We start from the raw sequence: 22,771 nt of genomic DNA, 5'->3' as shown, positions 1-22,771 counted from the left end.
AAAAAATCTGTTGTGCCAAGTGTTTTGCTTGCTCACCGGCTCAGCTGTAGCAAACAAATGTAGCTGTTGTCACAATTCTGCTCACATGGCAGAAGGAGGAAATAAATAGTAATTTCACTGTACACACACACAAGCTACCAGGTGCACTGCACACAGAAAAGAAATGGCTGGGCACACTGACTGCCTGCAGCTTCCAATCCCACACTCTATGCTCAGAACCATGGTCCAACAGTACAACTTCCAAGGGCTGGAAAAGGAGCTTGGAGGCATCTCTTCCCTGCCAGCATGTCTTTAAAAAAATGCAGGACCTTAGTTTTCTAATTGACAATGTTTCTTGAAATTGCCCAGGCAGACTGCAGACTGCATTTCTAATCATTTAGAGTAACTGCAACCCCATCATCATGAACAGAACACCTGTTCCAGCATCTATTTTCTACATAAGAATGACATCAGGAGTCCTTCAGCATACATGCAAGAGACAACCTAGAGATATTTCTTGGAACTGAGACAGCTCCTTGCTGTGATTTGAAAATAGGGCTATTCTCCCTCTTTGGCTGTGGAGTGCTATCAACAAGGCTGATGTTTGTACTCCTGTGTTATGAGAGGTAGCTGAAGTGTGTTGCAGAACTGAGAGGTGGTTCCTGCCACTGGATGACCCTGGTAACTGCTGGGCAAGACAAAAGGAAAACACAATGTCACTGCAGTGCTGACTGTTCATTTCCTAAAGATTTCCCCAAGGGAAACTTCTGCCCCAGAGGAAGAGAAGGAATGCCAAAGATGGCAGCATCAGCATCTTTCACTGGAAGAAGCTACAGCAAGTGATGAATATTCTAAGGGATGTGATCATTGAATTCAGTGCTCAAAAGCACCTGTAAATTTTGATGGCTCCCTAAAGCAAAACCCTGCCCAGCAAGGCAGCCACTGTGACCCTGGCACACAGTTAACAGGATTCAGTCATCTTTAGAAAACTGCACTGGTAACTCCTACTGCAGCCTGGCTTTTTGGGATGCCACAGTTGTTCTCAAAATAGGCAAAGAAATGAAACCAATTTTCAATCCAGTAATGGAAATCATAAACCTGTACCACAACTTTAAGTGACACAAATCTAGTTTATGAAGGCTGCAATAATTTTATGCCTGTGCATAATAAAGCTTATGTTCTCAGCATTAGCAGCAAAGAAAGCCATGACCTATTTTACACCAAATATTCTACTCCATGTACAGAAAAAATATACATGTGAAATAACTGGGGGGTGATCTTAGCCAAAAATCTGCCTGTAAAAAGAAATGCTCAAGAAGTATTTTACAGAAAAGGCTTACTATGTACCACAGAGAGTACTGCACATTCTGCTGTGCTCATTTCACATAAACCCAAGTATTTTATGCTCTGTGTAAGTATCCCATTTACCTTAAAGAAACTTCCTCTTTTGTCCACACAACGGCTTCTCATTGTCAAAGACGACATCTTCCCTGAGAAGACTCCACTGTATGCCTTGATCTCCTAAAAGCAGACACATTTTTGTAATGGTTAGTCCAGTCTGTAGGAAATTCCTCTGCAATTCTAAGCCACAGAAACAGTCACAACAAGCCTCCTGCCAAACCCTTTCTGTCAACAACATCGTGCCATTTATTTCCTACCAGAGTCCTTCCATATCCCTTCAATCCATTATTTTTCCATAAACTCCTTCCAAAATACAGTGCTACTCAGAGCTCTGTATCTCTCCCTTCTTTTCACAGCTGATCCTGTAGCTGTGACTAGATTTTAATGTGCTCATTAAAAAAGAATGCTAAAACATAATGATTGCTTTCTTTGTTTACTTGACCTCAGTCTGCAGTACAAACAGAACAAAATGTTAGATGTCATTACAATCCACTCTCAAATATTACAGTATTAGCAGGACTTATCAGGAGGGGAAAAAAACCAGTTTAAAATCACTCACAAGGGAGAAAACACTCTACCATTAAAGTAAAATCCAACAAACAACAACAACAAAAAGCCCAAACATCCCCCCAAAAATGCTGCTTCAGATTTCTAAAGTGCACCTGAGTCATATTCAAGTCAGGAACTGAAGATGAATTTAGGAAGAAGCAGCATTTTCTATCATCAGGTAAACTGAAGGAACAGTTCAGCACCCAGGACAATCCACTAATGCATCCATCAGTGGGGAATATCAAGAGGGGGATCTCCATCTGAAAGTAGAGTAGCAGAGTTCCTCTAAAGTCACAACCAATTCACACCAGTAATTTGTGAATGAGCTTCTGAACCAAGCAGGATTCATTTCCATGGCTAAGAAGTCATCCTAGGATTTTTACAGGTGAGCTGTGACTGTATTTAAACAGCCTAACTCTTCTCCTTGCACACATGCTTTCCAACCACATAGCAGGGAGTCATGTTGGAAGTTTCACCTACCAAAAGGGAAGTGCAAAACATTACAGAGTAGAGACACAGCTTTTGATTTGATACAAGCAGAAATTAAAATAAAAGGCTGTCAGCAGCAGTGCAAACCAAGTTTAGTGGTGTGGCTGCAGAGGGAGGTGGAGCAGAACAAAGCAATTGGGACAGAGAATGCTGACAGGTAAAACCCCAAATTAGACACATACCCCACACCAAACACATGCATGCTTCAGCTTCCCTCTAATGCCCAATGAGAAAGAATTGACACAGGGGAGGAAGACCAAGGCAGAAGGGTTAAATAAAAAACACTGACAAGCAAAAAAGTACTTGAGAAAACAGAGAGGTACAAGCAGGAGAAAAGAAACATTTTAATTTTAATATGTAGCAGGAGGCTTTAAATAGTTTGCCTTGTTTCCAGAGGTCCTACCACAAGAGCACTAGAATAGGTTACATTTTTCCACTTGCATTCTGGTTAAAAAGCAGTCATGGCAGGAAACTCAGCAACATGCCAGTTTTCCAGGCAGGGTTTGTAGACTTTGAAGGCTGAAAGTAAAATCTTGAATTCTGCACTGTTGTGAAAACCAAACACGAGGGGATGAGCAGGAGAAGACAAAATAATAGTGCTGAGAAAAAAAAATTAAAAATAAAAAATTCCAACTTTTTTCCTAAATCAGTATATTTAAAAGATACATGCCTGGTGAACCTCTAAAGAACTGTGAACTGTGTTTCTTTACCTAGAAGTGTGCTTAAATAACTTGACTGCACTAATCCCATAAGAGATGATGTTCAGTGGGTGATTTTGCAGGTGCTACTAAATAAGTTAAGCTCTGTCTCCTCATTTGCCACATACACAAGGGGACAGAGCAGCTGTTCCCCTCTGGGAAGCATAAGAAATTACATTTTTTTTAAAAATCTTCTTTAGATCAATTCTGGAAAGAAAATTTTCACCTGAGAGTGGTAAGGAGTTACATTAGAAGGTTATGAGCAAGATCCTGCTGTTGTCTGTACATCTCTAGTCTCAGTCATTAATCACTCCATTTGCCAACAACAACTCCTTCACAAGAAATCTCATGGGTTTTATTTTTTTTTTTTTTCAATTTAACCACAAGGATGTCTGCATGCAATCCTATTACCAAAACAAGACCATGCTGGTATTTTTACATTCTCCACTCAAATGTAGAGAGGAAGGAAAACACACACACACAGTTTTTGTACTTCAAAGAGTGGTATGACTCCAGTCAGAAGAAAGCCTCAAACAAAACCACTGCTTATTTCACTTGTAAGAGGTTCTGGAGCTCTAAACTTCTTCATAACTTCTATTACTGTCACTATTTATGCAACATTACTGCTATCTGTAGGACCTTAACCCTGAGCCTCAGCTGGGCTCTTCTCAGCTCCACACAGCCAGTGAATCAATCCCCACCACTTTTCATGGTTACAATGTAATTTCAAACTAATTTAGGGTAACCTAAATAATACTTCATGTTTGAGTGGGTTTTAGTATTTCAGACTAAAATCAGCACAATGAGAAACACTGCTGGGCTTCTTTGTGTTTGATGGGAAGGGTTTTTTTGGTGCAGATACTTCTTTTTCAATAACACAAGATACTAGGGCTTGTTGGTAAAATGGACAGCCAGGCTGGGTGCAACACCCCAAAACCCCAAAACCATATTTTGGGGTGCAAACCCCAAAACCATATTATTTCCATATAATGCAGAAAAAAACTGCAGAAAAACAAACCTACTGTCAGGAGGCTTCATTTCTCTACATAGCTGTGCACATCTGATGCTTACTCAGATCCAAGACAGGCTGGGAAACCGCTGCTCTGAAGTGGTCCTTGTTGAATTTGGACAGTATGAGGCTGTCAGAAACAAAAAATCTCCATCCTCTGACTGAGAAGCTAGGTGGAGCAAGCCAGCAAAGCTTGTCATCTCCTGCACCTACTGGAGAGAAGCCTTTTCTCCTCCTCCTGTGCTCCAGGCACCGAGGCAGAGAGCCCAGACAGATTCAGCCAGACACTGCCCAGGTGCTGCCTGCCCAGAAACCCACCTGGAAATGTCACCAGGCTGCAGGAGCCAGCTCACTGTGTAATTCATGTGGCTTTTTGCCTGGCCATCTGGAGGGAAAAGCCTCCTCTGTGTCCCAGGGCTTTGTCCCAGCTCTCCCAGACATTCCCTACCCAGAGCACTTCCTTCCTGCAGCTCCCCACATCCAGGACAGAGCTGCTCCTGTGTGTGACCAGTGAGACAGGGCAGGGAGAAGGCATGATCTGTCTGCTTGGCAAACCTCCCTCAAGTGCAATGCTACTGCATGATGCTCATGCCCATGCAAGCTGTATGTTTCAAGAAATCAGGTGCCTTTTTGTCTTTCTTCCATTCCCTCCTCCTGCTGGTTTTCGTTCACACAGGAATGCCAGAGCACCTTTCACATGCCTGTATGCAATCTGACTTCTGACTCCTCATCAAAAAAGCTCCTACTTTACTCCCTCTACTGCAATTTTACTTGGATTTTTTGGTATGTTCTTATATTTAACTATATTAGACCACTGTGGCCGTGTTCACAGGGGTCTTAGGATGAGGGAAGAGATGAGGATTTGACTTTATGTTTCAGAAGGGTGATTTATTATTTTATGATATGTATTACATTAAAACTGTACTAAAAGAATAGAAGAAAGGATTTCATCAGAAGGCCAGCTAAGAATAGAAAAAGAAAGAATGATAACAAAGGCTTGTGGCTCGTGATTAGCCATTAATTAGAAACAACCAACATGGGCCAATCACAGATGCACCTGTTGCATTCCACACAGCAGAAAATCCATGTTTACATTTTGTTCCTGAGGCCTCTCAGCTTCTTGGGAGGAAAAATCCTAAGGAAAGGAATTTTCCTAAAAGATGTCTGTGACAAGACCACCTCACTGGACTTTTCAGGATCCTTCCCTTTAATCATCTCCTTCCAATCCTGCTTTTACAAAGCAAAACATCCCATTTTCTTTAGCCCAAAGACAAAACAGTCTGTCTCTGCCTCCCCCGAGCTCAGCCACAGCAATCTGTACAAAGTCCCTGCCCACAATCCTATCTCTTCTCTTTCCTAAGGAATCAAGGCTATCCAACTGCACTAGCTTCCTGTTCCTTGGTTCCTAACTAGGATTTTTTGATCTTTTGGCCAACCTAACAAGACAAAAAGACAGCAGGAAGAGACTCCATGTATTCCACTACTGAAGGAAGAGATCTGCAGCTTTCCTTTTGCTGGCTGACCCACAAAATTATCACCTTTTGTTTTTTTCCCTGTATTTTAAATGTGAGTTACCCCACTGAAGAAACCCAGCCTGCCCTCTTTCATTCTCTGCCTGCAAAGGCTGTGCAATCACTGAGCACAGACTCTCACAGAAACTACCTCAGGCAAATGAAGAAATGGTTTCACTGTTCTGCAGCCAAGAAAACACAGGAGAAAAAAATCACTCCAGACCTAAAGTATAAGCTGGCAAAGGTCACTGATGTCAGAGGGTAATGCTGGTGGCTACCTGTCAGAGCATTCCCTTGGCCAGCAGTGGGGTACAGCTGGAGTACAATCCCTATTGCCCCATAACAGAAAAGCATGGAAGCTAGGGAGAAGGTGCTACAGATGTACTTGTAAAACCTATGGTGAATTAGCATCATATTACAATCAATTTTTACAGCAATTTATAAATACATAGTATTAAAACAACTAAAATTAATTTGGTGAACCCTTTTTTTAGTGAGTTAAAGTAGAATCCAGAAATGGGAAGGATAAATACATTTTACTTAATTTAAAAAAGTAAAAAAAACCCACCCTGCTCAAATGCAACTCTACACTTGACAATATGCCAAGAGATATACACAGTACTTCAGATTTTCAGCAAATGCAATCATCCTCATGCAGTTCATTTCCCTGTTCTCCCAGTGCATTTGCCAGTCCCAGGGAGCAGGCTGTGTTCATCTCTAACCTACAAAGCCCTGGTTTGTCCAATTACTCTGACCTTATCTGAATCTTGGCAAAATTAAACTTTTCCTTTTGAAAGTATTTCCTCTGAGAAGCTGACTGCAAGCCTCCTTCCAGGAACATAGATACAACTGAGCACAGTATCACTTTGAAAATCTATCAAATAAGACCTTCAGTCTGCAGACTATCACTGGTGCCAGGATCTGGCAGATCTCTCAACTCAAATGTTGCATTGTGTTAACACAGCTGTATCCACAAGCAAAATGTGAGGGGATTATGTAAAAAGAAATCCTAATTTCCATCATTCTTCCGGCTGCAGAAAGGGTTTACAGTCTTTTTTTTTTTTTTAATTCAAGTAATGCAAGGGCACATTACTTGTAGAAAACAAGTAAGACATACAGCAAAAATGGCAAGTCACTCTTTACACACTGGTGGATTTTTTGTATTTTGCCATTTTATTTAAAGAGTTTTTAAAACCTTGCAAATAACAAAAATTCCCTCACCCTCCTTTTCCTTCAAGCACTCTTTATACTTTTCTTTTTGTTACCTAAACATAATGTGTTTGTGTGAGCTGCCCCCCGAAGAAAGCCACCCGTATGATGTCAGTGAGTGCTTCACTCAGTATTTCTGCCCTCCATGTAAAAAAGATCTTACAAAGATAAACATTCCCTACATGTAGGCAGAAGGGCCATGAGCAACTGTTTGCAATCCTTTCCAGGAAACAATGCTGTCTTCATAAACTGCAAAGGAAACATAAATATGCAACTTTTCAAAGGCAGTGAGGCGGGTCTCAGGTAAACTGTATCAATGCTGCCCATCTGGCTTAGCACAACAGTGCTGTAAAACCACAGCCAGCTCTCCAAGGACACTCCACATCACTAGGCAGTGAGCCATCAAGTACCAGCCAGTGCTTAAGAAGCTGTCACCAGCACAGACTGATCTTCAGGGACTGTGACAAGAAACCCACCTGGACAGACCAATTTTTAGGGGCTGTGATCCAGTCTATGCATCAATCATGGCATAATTACACAGCATAAAGTGGGAACATCACGGCCAGACTTATCCACTGATCTTTCTACATCTGGTTTCAGCCAGTCATCACTCCTGCCTCAACCAATCTTTTGCCAGCAGGCTTATTTTTTTCCCCTTGATTCCAGATCCTATGTGCTGGCAGCCTTTTATGAGACTAAAGGATAAAGAGGAGTTATTACTTTGAACTTGTTTTAGTGCAGCATTCTCAGGAGAGGCTTTAAGTCCCATCAGATTTTGGGCAGATCCACTGTCTCACTCACAGCTGTCTACCCACTTCTTTTATCTACGAAGCCATAAATTCAGAACTGAAAGCATCTGAAAATCCCATCTGAAGGGCACAAGAATCATCCTGGCTCTGCTCCCATCAACAAGAGCAGACATGGCATCACTCTTTCCAGCAGAAGCACACAGTTATGCAAACACTGAATGGCTCAGAAAAGCCAATCCTCACAAAAAGCTTCCTACAAGAGCTTTGTATGAGCAGAGCACGGTGCAAAAGCACAGCACCCCACCAGGAGAGTTCTGTTTGCTGCTAGCACTGTCCCTCTGCACCCCTTCCCAAGTTTCTTCTTCCTCTCTTCCACTAAACAACCTCTTCCTGCTTGCTCCCATGGCATACTTTCCACATTACTGAAAAGGAATAAAACCCCAAGTCATTTCCTCTGGCACAGCATTTAGTCATGGAGGATACTATCAAGTCTCTTATAAGAGAATGATTGTTTGTTGATACATTCATGTCTTGTTTTGCCTCTGGAAATGTCAGAGAAATAAATTTAGGAAGAGATTGACTTTGATTTGGATAACCTTTCAGAAGGTTTCTATTCTTCCCAAATTCCCCGGCCTACATACCTCACAAAAACTAATCAAAAACTAATGTTTCTTGCAGTGTTTCTGTAATTTCCACTTACTATTCCTGCCAAAACCACCGAATAATAAAAAGAATAACATTCACAAGTGTTTTCAAACATCTTTAAAAAGTTTAACATAGAGCTGCACTTCCTGGGAGAAGCAAGAAAAAGTAATTGCTTGAATTGCTTCACAGTCTAGAGAAACTCCAGTATTCATAGTGACACTTTAATGCAAAGGGACATGGGGTTCAGCACCTACATCTAGATGAACATGCACAAGACAACCACTTGCTGGCCTTCACCATGGCTTATTTTAGGCACCTGGGAAAAGCATCTTCCTCCTGTACCCTGAAAGCCAGAGCAGGATGAGGGTTTCAGTGCTCAACTCCTAGCTCTTACCTTCTGGCCCAACAGAGGCAGGCATCAAAACAAAGCTCTGTTTGCTCCACTGCCAGGGGTGACAATGCTCCATGCAGGAAGGGAGAAGAAGAGACCTGACTTCTGATGGTTCAGAGAGCCTGAACACTTCTACCTACTCCCATATTTCCAAGATCACAGAATTGCAGAATGGCTTGGGTTGGAGATCTAAAAGGGTCTTGTTCCAACCCCCTGCTGTAGGCAGGGACACCTTCCACTATCCCAGGTTGTTCCAAGCCCTGTCCAACCTGGCCTTGGACCCTTCCAGGGATAAGGCAGCCACAGCTTCTCTGGGCACCCTGTGCCAGGGGCCTCACAGGGAAGAATTTCTTCCTAATATCCAATCTAAGCTAAACTTAGTCTCTGTCAGTTTGAAGCTACTCCCCTTGTCCCACCTTAAAACATTTCTTCCTTGTGGCTGAGTATCACATACATCCAAAGCTTGTGCTCATTTTGCTCAGTGCTTCCAGAAAAGCTTCAGCTGATTTCCAGTAAGAGCAATTCTTTTTCAGAGCTAGGGGAACAGAAATTCTTTTGATAAACTCTTCTTCACGTAATTCATTGAAAAGGATTGCATTTGTTCACCCAAAGCAACACACAAATGGGAAATCATGGCAGACAGATCTAAAAGTTGTTTGACCTAAAAAGTAAATATGAGACATGAACACAAGTGGGAAATAATGGCAGATAGATCTAAAAGTTGTTTGACCTAAAAAGTAAATATGAGACATGGACTGCAAGACAGAAAAGTGATCTTTAAAGAACTGCAAAAGCTGTGATTTTTTTAAGCCCTAAATATCTTTTAGGCTCTTTATCACTAATAAAAAAAAAAAAAAGGAAATGTGAAGTAGTTTGTATACCACAAACAATGACAAAGATATCTTCTTTTAGTTCTAATGCAATAGCATTTTCTAGTTGTGTTTGTTGCATCACCAATATGCTTAACAGGTATCTCTTTGTAAGAAAATAACTCCTTATAATAGCAAGTAATGGTTTCATTATTCCCTATGAAATATTTTGCAAAGTAAACTGCTGTTCAGGAGGCAGCCAATGCCAAAGAAACTACATCCTGCATTTCATAGAATCAACAGAAAGATTTCCATTGATGGCTGTAATTACTGGAATGAGTTCAGCACAGGGCATTACATGGTGTGCAAGAAGAATCTGTAAGATCAGGAGTCCCTTAGGCTGTTATTCCAAACTCCAATTAAAAGCTTGGGCTGTGCACCTCAGCTTCAGCACAGGCCAAGGCATCAGGGCAATGATTAACCAGGGAATCAATACCCTTCTCTTTATTCTGGTGTTGACCTTATGCTCATCCTTGTGTGACACGTTCAAAAGATAATATGTAAATGCCACTAATCTAAAGGTTTAGCTATTAACTAAGGAATCAGATCATCAGAAGTGCACCACACTTGGCACCTTGTTTTTTGGATAGCTCCCAGTGACAGAAGCTGCTCATTTCCAGTACACATGCTGCTCTTCCTCTGAGCTGAGTACACGAAGTTAAATACAGAGTACTTTATTTCAGCTGAGTCCATGGTAAAGGCTCATATTTGAATTCCTTAATCAAAACTGTTAAGATGTAATCACCCGGGACATGGGACACTTCTCAGTTTAGCCCTTAGCATTAGTTAGGAATAATTTCACCCTTTCTTCTTTATTCACACTTTCAGCATATTACATGAAATAGGAAATTCTGTGGACCACAAAAACTCAGGATTTATATCAAACACTATGTACACAAGCACTAAGGAGACAAACCTAAACAGTGTGCCGTTGTATTTAAAATAGAAAGATGTTTTGGGATTTCAGGAAGCATATGTGCCCTCTCTGATCTATCCAGAAGTACCAGAGTTAATGCACTCTTGTGATTTAAGAAATGGGACTCACATTTGGTGAGAACTTAGATGTGTAATTAGTTTTTGTTCCCCATGAAAACTGAGAACGGCACTGCCCTACGTCAGAGGGTTTCCTCATTGAGTGAACCACTCAGAAGTGACAATTCCAAACACTGGAAATAGGGGTGACTCACAGGAACCCCTCAGTGTCACCAGGACACGTGCACAGGAAAGAAGGGTGTGACCAGAGGAGTGGGACAAGGTCCCAAGCTCCTGATCAGGCTGCAGGGAGGGCTGGACCAGCTGAATTCTGCAAGCCCCTTCTAACCTCTGTTTTTTGCAAAGACGTCACAAAGTGGGAAGGGGAAGGAATGGGGAAGTGTGTGCTGGAGAGGTTGGGTATTATTTTTGGTGGGGTTTTGGTTTGTTTTGTTTGCTTCTTTTGCAATACTATCAGAGGAAAAGCGTGAATTTTTCTTACTCCGTTTCACACGGGGTGGGGGGGAGACTTCCACTGCTCCAAAATCCATTTTTACGTTTCATCACAAAGGAATTGCTACATTTACATAACCCAAAAGGAAGCACTAAGTCAAAAAGCATAATATATATAATATAAAGCTTAAATAATATAATAATTACAAAGCATAATATCAGTTTAAATAATTAATAAATCGGACTCTAAACTTTGTATTTATTAGCAAATGACATACAACCGAGCCCAAAAAACTGTGTGAAAAAACATCTAAACTTGAAGCAAACAAATTAATGTGCTGTTGGAACTACGTATCAACAGGAGGAATAAAAATTTGGATGTATGTTTTTTACAGGGACAACCCGACTAAACAAACCACAACTATTATTTATCTACCACTGGAAAATGTTTAAAAAATACCCTGGGCAGCTCACCTAATAAGTGATATGCAAATATTTATCCAAGTTTAAACAAATGAGGAAAAATTGCAGCGATGAAACCTGATTTTTTGCCCCCTAAAGCAAGTACACCAAGTGTTGTAAGTCACCTAGTGTGAAGCCAGTGAAATTCCCGAAAGGATCCATTTTCAAGCTGCCTGTTTAAGAATGCAAAGCATCCCACATCCTGAACAACACCAAGTGACTAACCTGAGGGCACTCCAGCTGCAGGCGTGGGTTTGTTTTCTGTTCAATAACAATTTTATTTGCTTGTCGTTAGTTATATTTGCACTAGTGCTTTCTGACCAAGAGGTTAATGCAATCCAGCAGGCTGTATGAGGAAGATCACATGTGAGTTTTTGTGGTTGCACTGTTTATTTTAAACAGCTGGACATCAGACATGATGGACAGTTTGCTTCTTTTTTCACTAAGCACTCACTACTAATTTTTGAAGAATGCTGTAGATTTCTTTAAAAAGCACTTTTTGTAGCACACTTCCAATGTGGTTCAACAGCCTTGAGGGTGCACAAACACAGCAAACCATGAGGCTGAGTACCAAGGAGAAGATTTATTTCTCAATGAACAAAAGAAAATATTTTCACTAGAAAAACTTCAAAAGAACAGTGCTTATGTTTTGACCTGTTTGTTTTGGTTTATGCACAGAAGAGACTCCAAGAAAATCTTGCATTAGTTAAACCAAGGTCATCTGCTCTCCACACAAGGATGAACCATGTAACAACACTTCTGCCTACAGCAGAGTTTTCACTGTCCTAACCTAGCTCAGATCCACTGACAATGAACAGATAAGCTGCTCACTGTAGAAAGCTTGCACGGAGACAGCCTTGGGAACTGGGTTAGCCCCACTAGAGACGTGCCACCTTCTGCACCACCACAGCACAGCACTGCTAACCTGTGTTACAGAGAGGGAAAGCCACCACTAGGCTCAGAATGTGTCATTTGTTCCTGTAACAGACTGGAAAAAGCAGACTGAGCCATGAATGTGTGCCAGCTCACCGCTGCACAAGTGTGCCAACACAGCAAGCAGGATACACCCAAAGCACACATTCTCACTGTCCTGTCAGCTGTGCCATATGCACATCAGAGGAGATGGAATGCCTGCACAAAATGCCTGCACTTTATTTTGTGTTACTAGGAGGTTAAAAACCAAAACAAAACCACAAATCAAATCCTGGAGAGAAAAACTTTATTTGCACACTCTATTTCTTGCCTGGTAGAGGATCTGGTTGGGGGCAGAGGCACGAACAGGGCAATAGAACAGTTCTTCAGAACCAAGCCTGTAGATAGCATAATGCATGGTATTGCCTCTACCTGACCTAGCTGGAAAAAGCAGGACATAATTTTAAATTCTCAAAATAATTTCAGATTCTTGTATATGCCTCAGAATGATCAGGTCTCTAAGACTGGTTATAAAGAGTGACTGTTCTATAAAATCCATGCACAACTTTGACCAACCATGCTCTGAAATACTAAGTTTTCTTTTTTTTTTTTTTCATACAGCTACTGAACTACTGTCTGTCTGTGGGACTGGAGAGGTGGAGGGATTCACCTCGGAGATGTTTTCTTTTTGAGGGACAAGGGAGTTCCAAATATTCAAATATTTAGAATTTACAACTTCATTTCCAAATATATGTTCATCAAACAAAAGAGAAAAGTCAGTCACAACATATGACTGATAAACAGTCTTAAATGTTTCTCCTTCTATCCTATTTCTTTATGGAAAAAAATATTAACTAGTAAAAACAAGGTTATGACACACAGCAATGAAACCCAGGAAATTCAAAACTGATGGCTGTTGAAATATCTGTCTCAAGTTAATTCCACTCCTCTTCCTGTTTTCTTTACATGCACCATGGGACTGGCAATGTCAGCCTCAACCAAACTTCCTGGCTCAGGTCCCAACCTGTGTAACTTCGAAGTCACGTAAGCACAGGTCACCCTTCCTGTCCTCATGGGGCTCTTCTTAATCCTCCTTCCAAGGACAATTGTTCCCTCAGACTTCTCCCTGCAAGAACTCTTCCCTCTGATAACCCCATCACCTTCTGTCAACAGCTGACTTGTAAATCCATCAGCAGTGCAAAGGTTACTGCTGCTTTCCCAGCCCTCTTCCTTTTCCCATCTCTAGCACCATCGTCTTATTCTGCTGATCCTGAGCAGCCCCAGATTCCCCTGCCACAGCCCCTACACCCAGCTTGCCTTCACTCTTGCAGCTGAACCCCTGGGGATGAAACGTCATGGCTTTGCCAGCTTCCTTCCCTGAACCCTGTAAGGTTTCCATCCACCAATCCAATCCTCTTGCTTCTCAGTTTTCACTGTTTTTTACTTCCTACTAAAGCTCCTCTCCTTTTCTACCCCTTTTTCCCAAGCCACCTGCATAAGGATCCCAGACAGGCAGGATTTCATATTCATAGAATCACAGAACAGTCTAGGTTGGAAGGGGCCCTAAAGGCCATCTAGTTCCAACCCCCATGCCGTGGGCAGGGACACCTTCCACTATAAGGTGGACACCACGCACGTTCCACAACACCGTCACTTTATGCAGCTCTGAGGAGCCTTCTCATCCCTTCCCCTTCTTCCATCACTTTTGTTTTTAAGAAGGTGGACCAAGATCATCACACCCTGGTAATTCCCCATCTGCTTCTTTACTCCAGTCCCTTGAAAGGCCAGGACCCATACAGCCCACAGATAAAGAGGGAGGAATTGATGCCACAGCACCAGCTGGCTCTAACAGTGAGAAGAGCAGCCTAAAGCCTCTCCCAGGCTGTCTCCTTCCAGACTAGGAGGGATGAAGGTCCTCCTTTTGGGATGAGCACTCTTCCCTTCTCTAACTTCTTTTTTTTTCCCCAGTTGAATGGTGGATAACATCAAAACCAAACTTTCCTTCCTCAGCAGCATCAGCAGTCAAATCAAGACCCATTTGATTAGAACTAAAAAGTTTCTCCTTACTCACTGGATTAATGAGTTCATAGAAACTCTTAGCAGGGGAACTCCTGAAGAAAGAAGCGTGGGTGTTTAGCTCTTCTCTGTTAGTTTGCTTGTGTAAACAATTTGTTTTTTCTCTCCTGGGACATTGTGTTTTGAAATAGGCTTTTTAGAAGGCAATAAACCTCATTTGCTGAAATGGTGAAATTGGGTCCAAGTACTGCCAAAAGCAGCACACTGGTGATTCCCCATATTTACTGTAGTGGGGGGTTATGTTATGCACATAGATCAGACAGTCTGTTGGTGTCAATTTTTTTCTTTCAGATCTGAACCAAATGCAATCAAACCCAGAAAGTAAGTCAGCAGTCAGGTGACAGGCTGCTTCCTAGGGTTTAATTCTTGCTGACACACTGGTACCAAAAGATTCCCATGACTGCCAGCAGCAAACATTGGCAACCATTGTGTATGGAGAGCTCAGGCTAAGTGTAGTGAGATACACATTACATGAGTCCTTTTAAAAATGAAGAATTAAATTGGTTAACAGCTAGTAAATTCCATTGCTCTCGTTCTGCAGATAATAAAGAGGAAGCTGCCAATAGGTGAAAATACTTCTTAGGTTACATAGCACAGTTTCAAGACTTAACATGGCATTCGTTTATTGCTTCTACATCTGGTGCCAGTTATTTTTATGGAGCTTCTTTGTATAAATTCAACAACTTCCAGGTCTATCAACCACTCTAAAAATAAACACCAACAAGTCCATTTCTGTCCTCTGTACCTCAGCTATGACGTATCCCCTGCACAAACACGAGCCCATGTCCCTGGGGAGTCACAAATCTCTTGACTAACTTGACCTGCTGTGACTGAGCTAGGGGAACTCAATCCAGCCCTAAAATTAATCTTTTTGTTCCCAGTCAGTAGTCTGCCTTTGTTCCAAAACCACAGCACCAAAGGTCAAATCAAGGAGAAAACATCTTCCACAGATTGTGGACCATGACCTCAAGTGGCCAGGACTGCTGTCCTGCATCTCTTCCTACTTGCAAAGTTCTATTCCTGCCTACTGGAGAAGGTGAACATGAACAATGCCCAGCAAGGAGACGGCATCAGTTTCCCCCTCTGCTCCGTCCATCCTGCCTATGAAGCCTTAGCCTAAGCTTCCCACCACAGCAAACACTGGCTACCCCGTGCTACCAGCACTGTAGAATTCTGCAGCAGGAGTTACTTGTTTGAAACCTGCATGTTCAATGAACTTCTGGCAGTTTCTGCTTGTTAATCTCTTGATCAGAAATACATTCCAGCAGCACCTTCAAACAACTGTCATGGCTCTTGGCACCTTGCCACACAAAAGCATCTCTCTCCAATCTCCTAAAACACACAGTAAAACCACACAGAAACATTGCACAAACACATTTCACACCTACACATGAATTACACTATCACACTCAGGCCTGGAAAAGTAACAGGTCCATTTACCATTCTACGACTACCAAGGCTGTATGGCAAGAAACTCTCCCTAAGAAATCATAATTTTGCCAAGTCCCAGACATTTACAGGCAGCCTTGGAAGACCTGACCTTTAAGTGTGATGACCATCCTATGTGCAGTTTGGAGTTAGTCTACACTTACACACCACAAGCTCGGGGACTCAATGGGGCAGGTGCTTTGCTGAAATGGATCTGCAAGAAGAAGATCTAAGCCTTGCTGTGGCGAATGACTATTTTAAAGGCAGGGAAAAGACCATAGCCTAGAAATGGGTTTAAACAGCCAAGCAAATAACCATGTTGCCTTCAGTTAAAAGCTGGCCAGCTTGAGACAAAGGCCTTTCAACTGACAAGCAGGTGTCTGTGCTGGCCACCAGACAGTGGATGAATAGAAGGAAAAGGTTCCATAAAATGCTGAAAGAGTCACCCTGCAGGCATCATACACAATCAACTTTGCCAAAACTTTACATGAGCTACTCTTCTTTGGAGTTTGTACCTTCAGACTAAAAAAGTGTGTACTATGTCAGAGACACAGATGTCAGAGACCATTATGTCAGAGATAAAGATGTCAGAGACCACGTATCCAACCTGTGAGTGACAAATTCTGATGTTTCATCTTTGTCTAGACCTCTCCCTAGTTTTCAGAGTTAAACACAGTCTGCTGGCCTGAATTAGTGCTACTTTAAGAAAATGCATCAACCAGGAAAAGCATGAACAGAGAAAAACGGATGGACCGTTCATAGCTAAAATTAGATATATACTGTACAAACATTTTGCTGGATGGAAAGCTTACTGGCAAAGCTGAACCTACAATCTATCTTCCTTAAATTTCTTTTCCTTCTAATGCACCAAGTTGCAGCAAAATGTTCCAAAGGAAGGTTTCCACTAGCAAAATAAAGGCTGTTTTGTCATTCTGTTGGGCCCAAGGTCATGCCCTGCCTCAACCCAGGGCAAATGCCTGTAACCAGCATTACAATCTGATCCTATGCAGCAAAGGAAATATCCCCATGGACAGAACTGAGCAGGGACACAACACCCACCTGCATGTGTGAACTGGAAGGCCCAGAAACAAAAACCCCAAGAGTCTTCTCATCATGACTGGTGCATTGCCTCCTAGCAGCACTTTTAACCAAACTGATGAACACAGGCCTTTGTGAAGGAAAAGGTGGTATGAAACAACCTTGATATTGAGACTACCTTCTTCAATTCACTGCTTCCAAGTTATGGTCTCAATCCAGCAATCCTCAGTTAAACATACTACCCAGCTAACCCCAAGACTTCCTTAGTTTTACATTCTGTACTCCTGTGATGCAGGAGGAACATTATTGAGATTATATGAGCTAACATTCTTCTAGTCACAATCAGAATATTGATAGTAACTACTGAAAAACAACTCCATATGTTCTTAGAACACATAAAACAATGAAAAGCAACACACAGAGCATCAGTGGAACTGCCACACTATTATGCACTCCTTGCCCTGAATAAACCTTAATTAAAAGGCTGAATTTAGACATAACTCTCAGGCTGCCATACTAAAAAGGAGACAAAAAGCAGCTGCCTCCTCTGGCTCACTGTGGGGTGGTGAAAGCCATGGTTCTCTATGGCATGGCAAACAGAAGGCCACCAGCAGCCCAGGAAGGTGCCCAGTGTGTCTGCCCAGAGAGTACACCACCCCAGCAAGGATCAAATCACACAGGATCCAGCTAAAACATTTCTCTGGCTTCCAGAGCTGTTGTAAACCACATGGAAATACACCACAGCTATCATGGTGCATCACCATAAGTGATAGCTAACATATGCCCAAGCATTCATGAAATACCAAGGGATTAAAAAAATGTTTTCCATATAAACATCAAAAAATGAACCTGCACTATAACAAACCAAATATTTACTTTGGCAGATCATTATATTCTAGCAAAAAATTTGCAATAAAGGTGAACATTTAAAGAGACATACTGCAAAACAGATGCTGAAAATATCTATGTAGGGCTTCCTGCCAAAGTGGAGGAGCTATGCATCTATCAGTGTAACAAACATGAACCAAGAATTTTTATGGAACCACTAAACAGAAACTTTGAACTATCCAAAGGAAAGACAGCTGCTGGCTTGATGGTGAACTCATTTTTCCCTCTGCTAAAAATTCCAAGCACTACAGTTTGTAGAGAATATAGTACATAAATTAAGAACACCAACGCAAGTTAGAACTGAGCCTTTCTACCTAACTCCTCAAATATCATTTCCTAAAGTTCCAGTTTCCAAAGACTTCACCAGCAATTCCCAGCTCTAACACACATTCAGAGAAACACTTCAGGATGGGTTTTGATATGCACCATCTATTTAAGTCAATCAAGTTCAAGTCCCCAGCACATTTTCTACTTCCACCTCCCAGAACTGAATTGTCATAAACTTCCAAAACAACCATCATTTTAACAGCTGTGTCTAGATAAATCTAGTAAAACCAAAGTAAAAATTTAGGGATATGCTGTGGCACAGGTGCATGCACAACTTAAATAACCTAGAGTACCCTAAAGGTTCCTAGTCATGCATCCAGACAGTTGTGGTCCTTAGCAAACACACCCTGCTTCCTTCTCCTAAGCTATTCAGTGTGTCCAAAGTCTGATTTTTATTCTTGCATTAACTACCAAGAATGCTGTGAGTAAATTATTCTTTTTTAAATCCCCAGCTGTAGCTAAAATAGCTTATTACAACATTTACTGGGGGCTGACATTTCATAGCTGCCAATATCTAACTGCTTTTTGAAAAAAATTACAGTCTCAGCAAGTTATGCAGCATAAAGCCTGCCAAGGCCCCAGCTGGCACGAGGATGCATGTTTATCTTTCTGAAGGTTATGGTTTTGGTTTGTGGCTGCATTTAAAAAAAAATCAGCTAAAAAACTTAACTTCTTTGCAAAAGACGGTGAACAGTCTCCCACACAAGCCAGACCCAAAACTGGCAGCAGGCATCCCCAGGCCTTTTTTAATTCCTGAGGTTAAATTATCACAAGGCTCATAAAGCTGGAGTACACAGCAGCACCTTGCCACACTGGCTCAGGCACACGGGCTGGGCTGGAACACAACAGCTTGGAATTCCATCCACTGCTCCACACAGGAGAAACCACCCATGCCACAGGATCTGGCTTTTGCACTGGGTACCTGCAGGGCAGCAAGATAAAAAAGGGTGCTTGTAAACAGCATTTCTCTGGGCACTGGCTCCCTGTGCTGCTCTGACACTCACTCAGATCTGCCTTCTTCCATCCCCCGTGCTCCACAGCTCCAAGAACTCACCAGAACCAGGGAGCCAACTTAATGCTCCCCTTGCTTTCCAAATATTCACTCTCAAATACATTTAAAGACATGCCTTGGCATGTGCTCAAAAGTCATCATTCATTAGGAGAAAATACTAAACAAAGGATTTAGATTTAGAGGAAGACAAGGCTACAGATCCACAGTCAAGTTAAGAAGGGAATGTCAGCATATGCAACACACATCAAGCATGAAAGCAAAACCAGTAAGGTTCTGGGTTATTTTCATGTTGCAAGCATGTATGTTTCAACAAAGCCAGCACTGAGGAGCCCTGGAGTTAATTCCTGGAAAGCACAGATTTCTATTTAGCAAATACAAAGTAGAAGCCAAAACCATCATTTTTGATACAAAAAAAAAGTGCAAAAGAGCCATTTAAAAGTCAAAAAAGTATCTGGCTATTGTGGTCTCTTTCTTTTCCTGTACAAACCACTTGTGAGACCTTGTTTAGAGCACTGTATTTAGTTCTGGGCATCTGGCCAGATGACATTCACATTCTGGAGCTGGTGGAGTGAGGAAAAAGAATAGTTTTGGGGTTTTTTTTGAGTAGAGTCCCTCAGAAAAGAGTTGTGTCTGCATCTAAGCATGTATACATGAGACTGGGGGGGTGACTTAACATCTCTCACCAGAGTCAATCTGCGGTGCTCTGCCAGTTGTAAAGGAGCAACAGCAATTTGCAGCAAAAGATTAGTCCTTTTGTTTCTGAATACCATACAAAATGATCCAGTGCTTTCAGACTTCTCAAGACTCAGAAAGGCAGCACCTGCTTATGTGCAAAGCAGGGCTTTTACTCTTCAAAGACAAGTTATAGATAAGACATCTTCCAAGAACACTCATTAACAAGGCTGTCTCGAAAATCCTGCTCCAAGATCAGGAGGAAAAATGTCATTTTCTCACCCTACCCTCATATTATACACAGTGTTCACAGACCAGAATCCTCCCCTGTGCAGCATCATTACCTGTTTTCTCACACAACACCCAACACAAATGGGTGCACTAGTACCAAACAGTATAATGACAATTACACACTACAAAATACTGTTATTCCTGCCAGAGGACTGGTAGGACTCCAGGAACTTTCTTTTGCTATTTTCACTCTATCATGGTGAGATCTTCATACTCCTCTCCCATATTTATGCTGATGGTAGAATCCTTACCAGCTCCAAAGGAAACAGTACAGCATTAATGCACAGCAATTTTCAACTGAGTTAATTGTTTAGATCAAAATTTCCAAAAAAACAAAACAAACCTAATGACAGAACATGACTGCAGCTCCACAATTTCTTTTCTGTTATGTGTAGTTTCACTCTGCTCATTGCAAGGCAGAAACACGGCTTTAGCCATCCAGCAAAATTTTCAATTTTACTTTAAAAAGTAAACAATGGGTTCTAGGTATGCAGGCTCATAAAATCTACATAAGGCAACTAAAAGTTACATGGATAAAGCCAAGCTCTTGGGCCTGATTCAGCATTCACAACAGCACAAATTCAGAAGCAACAAAGTCAATCAAGGATAAAACATACTGTCAGCAGAGGAGAACCAGGCCCACCCTCCTTTGACTAAAGAATGATCCTCATAAAGCATGGACTTCACAAGCATGAGAGAACCTGGGAATGCTGTGCTACACTGTTATGCTTTTTGTTTTGCCTGAAAACTTGAGGCAACTGAAAGAGGCTGCTACAAACACTTCCATGCAGAGACTCTTGGGCACAGAGCAGCAGAGTGCACTTCACACACACTTTTCCCAGCAGCACAACACCCAAATGACAAAAGGACCTGTGCTTCTGCACTGCACAAACCTCTGCCTCTGTCTCACCAGTCCCATCACCAGCTGGGACAGGGGATGCTGTTTGGGGCAGAATGCCCAGTGTGGAGGCAGCCATGGACTGCTGTGGTGTGCCTACAGGTCCTTCACCACCTCCCATTTCTGCAGCAGCCTTCTAGAACAAGGAGGCAGAGAAACAACCGCACGTGTTTGCCTTGGTATACCTACAAAAAGGTCCTTGAAGCCAAATTAACACAGGCTGGGTTATAGCACAGCATGTCTCCCCTGCCAGGTAAGGATCACACAGGGCTCAGACCAAAAACAGGATCACATCATGTACACACTTCAGACTCTACAGCCAAGAATGCAAAGCAGCAGCAGCAGCTGCCCTTCCACAAACAAACCATGTCATGGCTCACGGCAGCTGAGACAAAGAAAATTCCATGTCCCTGACAGCTCTTCCTCCTTGTCCTGCTCCAGCTGCAAGTGCTCAGGACTCCTCAATACTCATGGTAAGGTGAACCAGAGCACCTCAGCACTGGCTGACTGCAGAGTATCAGTACCACTAATGTCCACTGCAGCCCTACTCTGGATCACAAGCACCATAAATGCAAAGATGCATCCATGACCTCCTTTGCAGCTGCCAGTAATGTGCTCCATGAGAAAACACAGGCTAACAGCATTGCAGTAAGTGTACTGATGTAGCATTTAATTTGTCAGGAGAAATTCATTTTTCAGTGTTCTGAAGTAAGACATGTATTAGAAAACTAGAGCCTCATATCCATCCAATTAATACTAAAACATCTCTGGGTTTTGCTACACAGGGATTCAAGGTAATGCAGGGTACTGAATATTCAGCCACACTTCCAACCCCTCTCCTGACAGGCATTACTGATTGGGTGGTAAGTGACTCAAACAAAAAAAAGGTAACTGGCAGGCTTGAATCTGCCTAGCATTGTCTCCACAGCAACTCTTCACTGAGGAATTTTAGAGAGTTTTTTTGAGACACATCTTGAGAAATCTCCAATTGCATATTGGAGGTATGTAAAGCCTCTTACTCTCTTACGCTTAAACCTCTTATTCTTGAGATCTGTATGGTATGCCAAATATTTATTACAGCCACAGGCAGGAGCTACACAACCACAGAGCCTGCAATACATTTGACCACAGAACCAGTTTTCTGTGTGTCACTCCACTGATGTTTGAAGTCATCATGTCTGCAGGGTAAGAGCACGATTTTACTGTTTAATTCCTTTTTCCTCCTGATACAGTCTCTTAGTGATCCTACAGAAACAGTAAACTGTGGCTGTGGTTTTGTGAGATGTTAAGATAAGACCTGAGTCCATATCTACTTGATACAGTACTCCATCAATCCCCTGCTGCTGATGGGAGATGAATTGCCTCACGTTATTCTCACCAGCAGCTCTTTAACTGCTATAGTAACAGCTCTGTTCTTTTCTTTTCAAGGCAGTAGGTCCCTTCTGAAAAAAATTCAGTCACCCTACTGATCATTCAGTCTCTCAGTAGCCACTGCTTGAACTAGCTTTAAAAACACCTCAAAAATGCCCCAATAGTTAAGTGGAAGAGCTAGTCTTCTACTGCAAGAGCAACAGGAGCCACCCCTCCTGGTCCTGTCAGCCACACAGCAGAGCACCTGTGCAGCTGCCCACCCACCAAATGCCTCAGCAAGGCTGGGAGGGAGGAGGGGACACTGGAGCAGAGCTTCACACAGACACCACAACTACTTTCCTAGGGCTGCAGTGAGGGACACTGAGCTGGCTGGGAGTGACAGAGTCATCCACCACAGTTCACCCACAAGAGCCCTCTCCAAGACACTGCATCCAGCTGTGCCAGCAGCAAGGGCTGCCAACAGACCCTGGGC

At 42.2% G+C, this 22,771-nt stretch overlaps 1 protein-coding gene across 7 annotated transcripts in view; it reads right to left on the bottom strand.

The window, feature by feature from the left end:
* Nucleotides 1-22,771, bottom strand: part of RIN2 (Ras and Rab interactor 2) — a 63,922-nt gene that overhangs the window by 38,730 nt on the left and 2,421 nt on the right. For 6 of the 7 annotated variants that reach the window (XR_011677074.1, XM_071417967.1, XM_071418211.1 and 3 more), the window contains one exon: nt 1,408-1,500. The exons of the other annotated variant lie outside the window; for it this stretch is intronic. Coding sequence is in view for 4 of the 6 variants with exons in the window: in XM_071417967.1 (XP_071274068.1) it covers nt 1,408-1,464 (57 nt within the window). In the remaining 2 variants the exon portion in view is untranslated. Of the gene's footprint in view, nt 1-1,407; nt 1,501-22,771 lie in introns of those variants that run through there. 7 annotated transcript variants of the gene reach the window in all.

Source organism: Agelaius tricolor, unplaced genomic scaffold, assembly GCF_023055355.1.
Source record: "Agelaius tricolor isolate 1412-34295 unplaced genomic scaffold, bAgeTri1.0.p SCAF_1, whole genome shotgun sequence".
Classification (NCBI taxonomy): domain Eukaryota; kingdom Metazoa; phylum Chordata; class Aves; order Passeriformes; family Icteridae; genus Agelaius; species Agelaius tricolor.
Note: the sequence above shows the minus strand (reverse complement) of the source record. Positions and strands in the feature narration are given on the sequence as shown.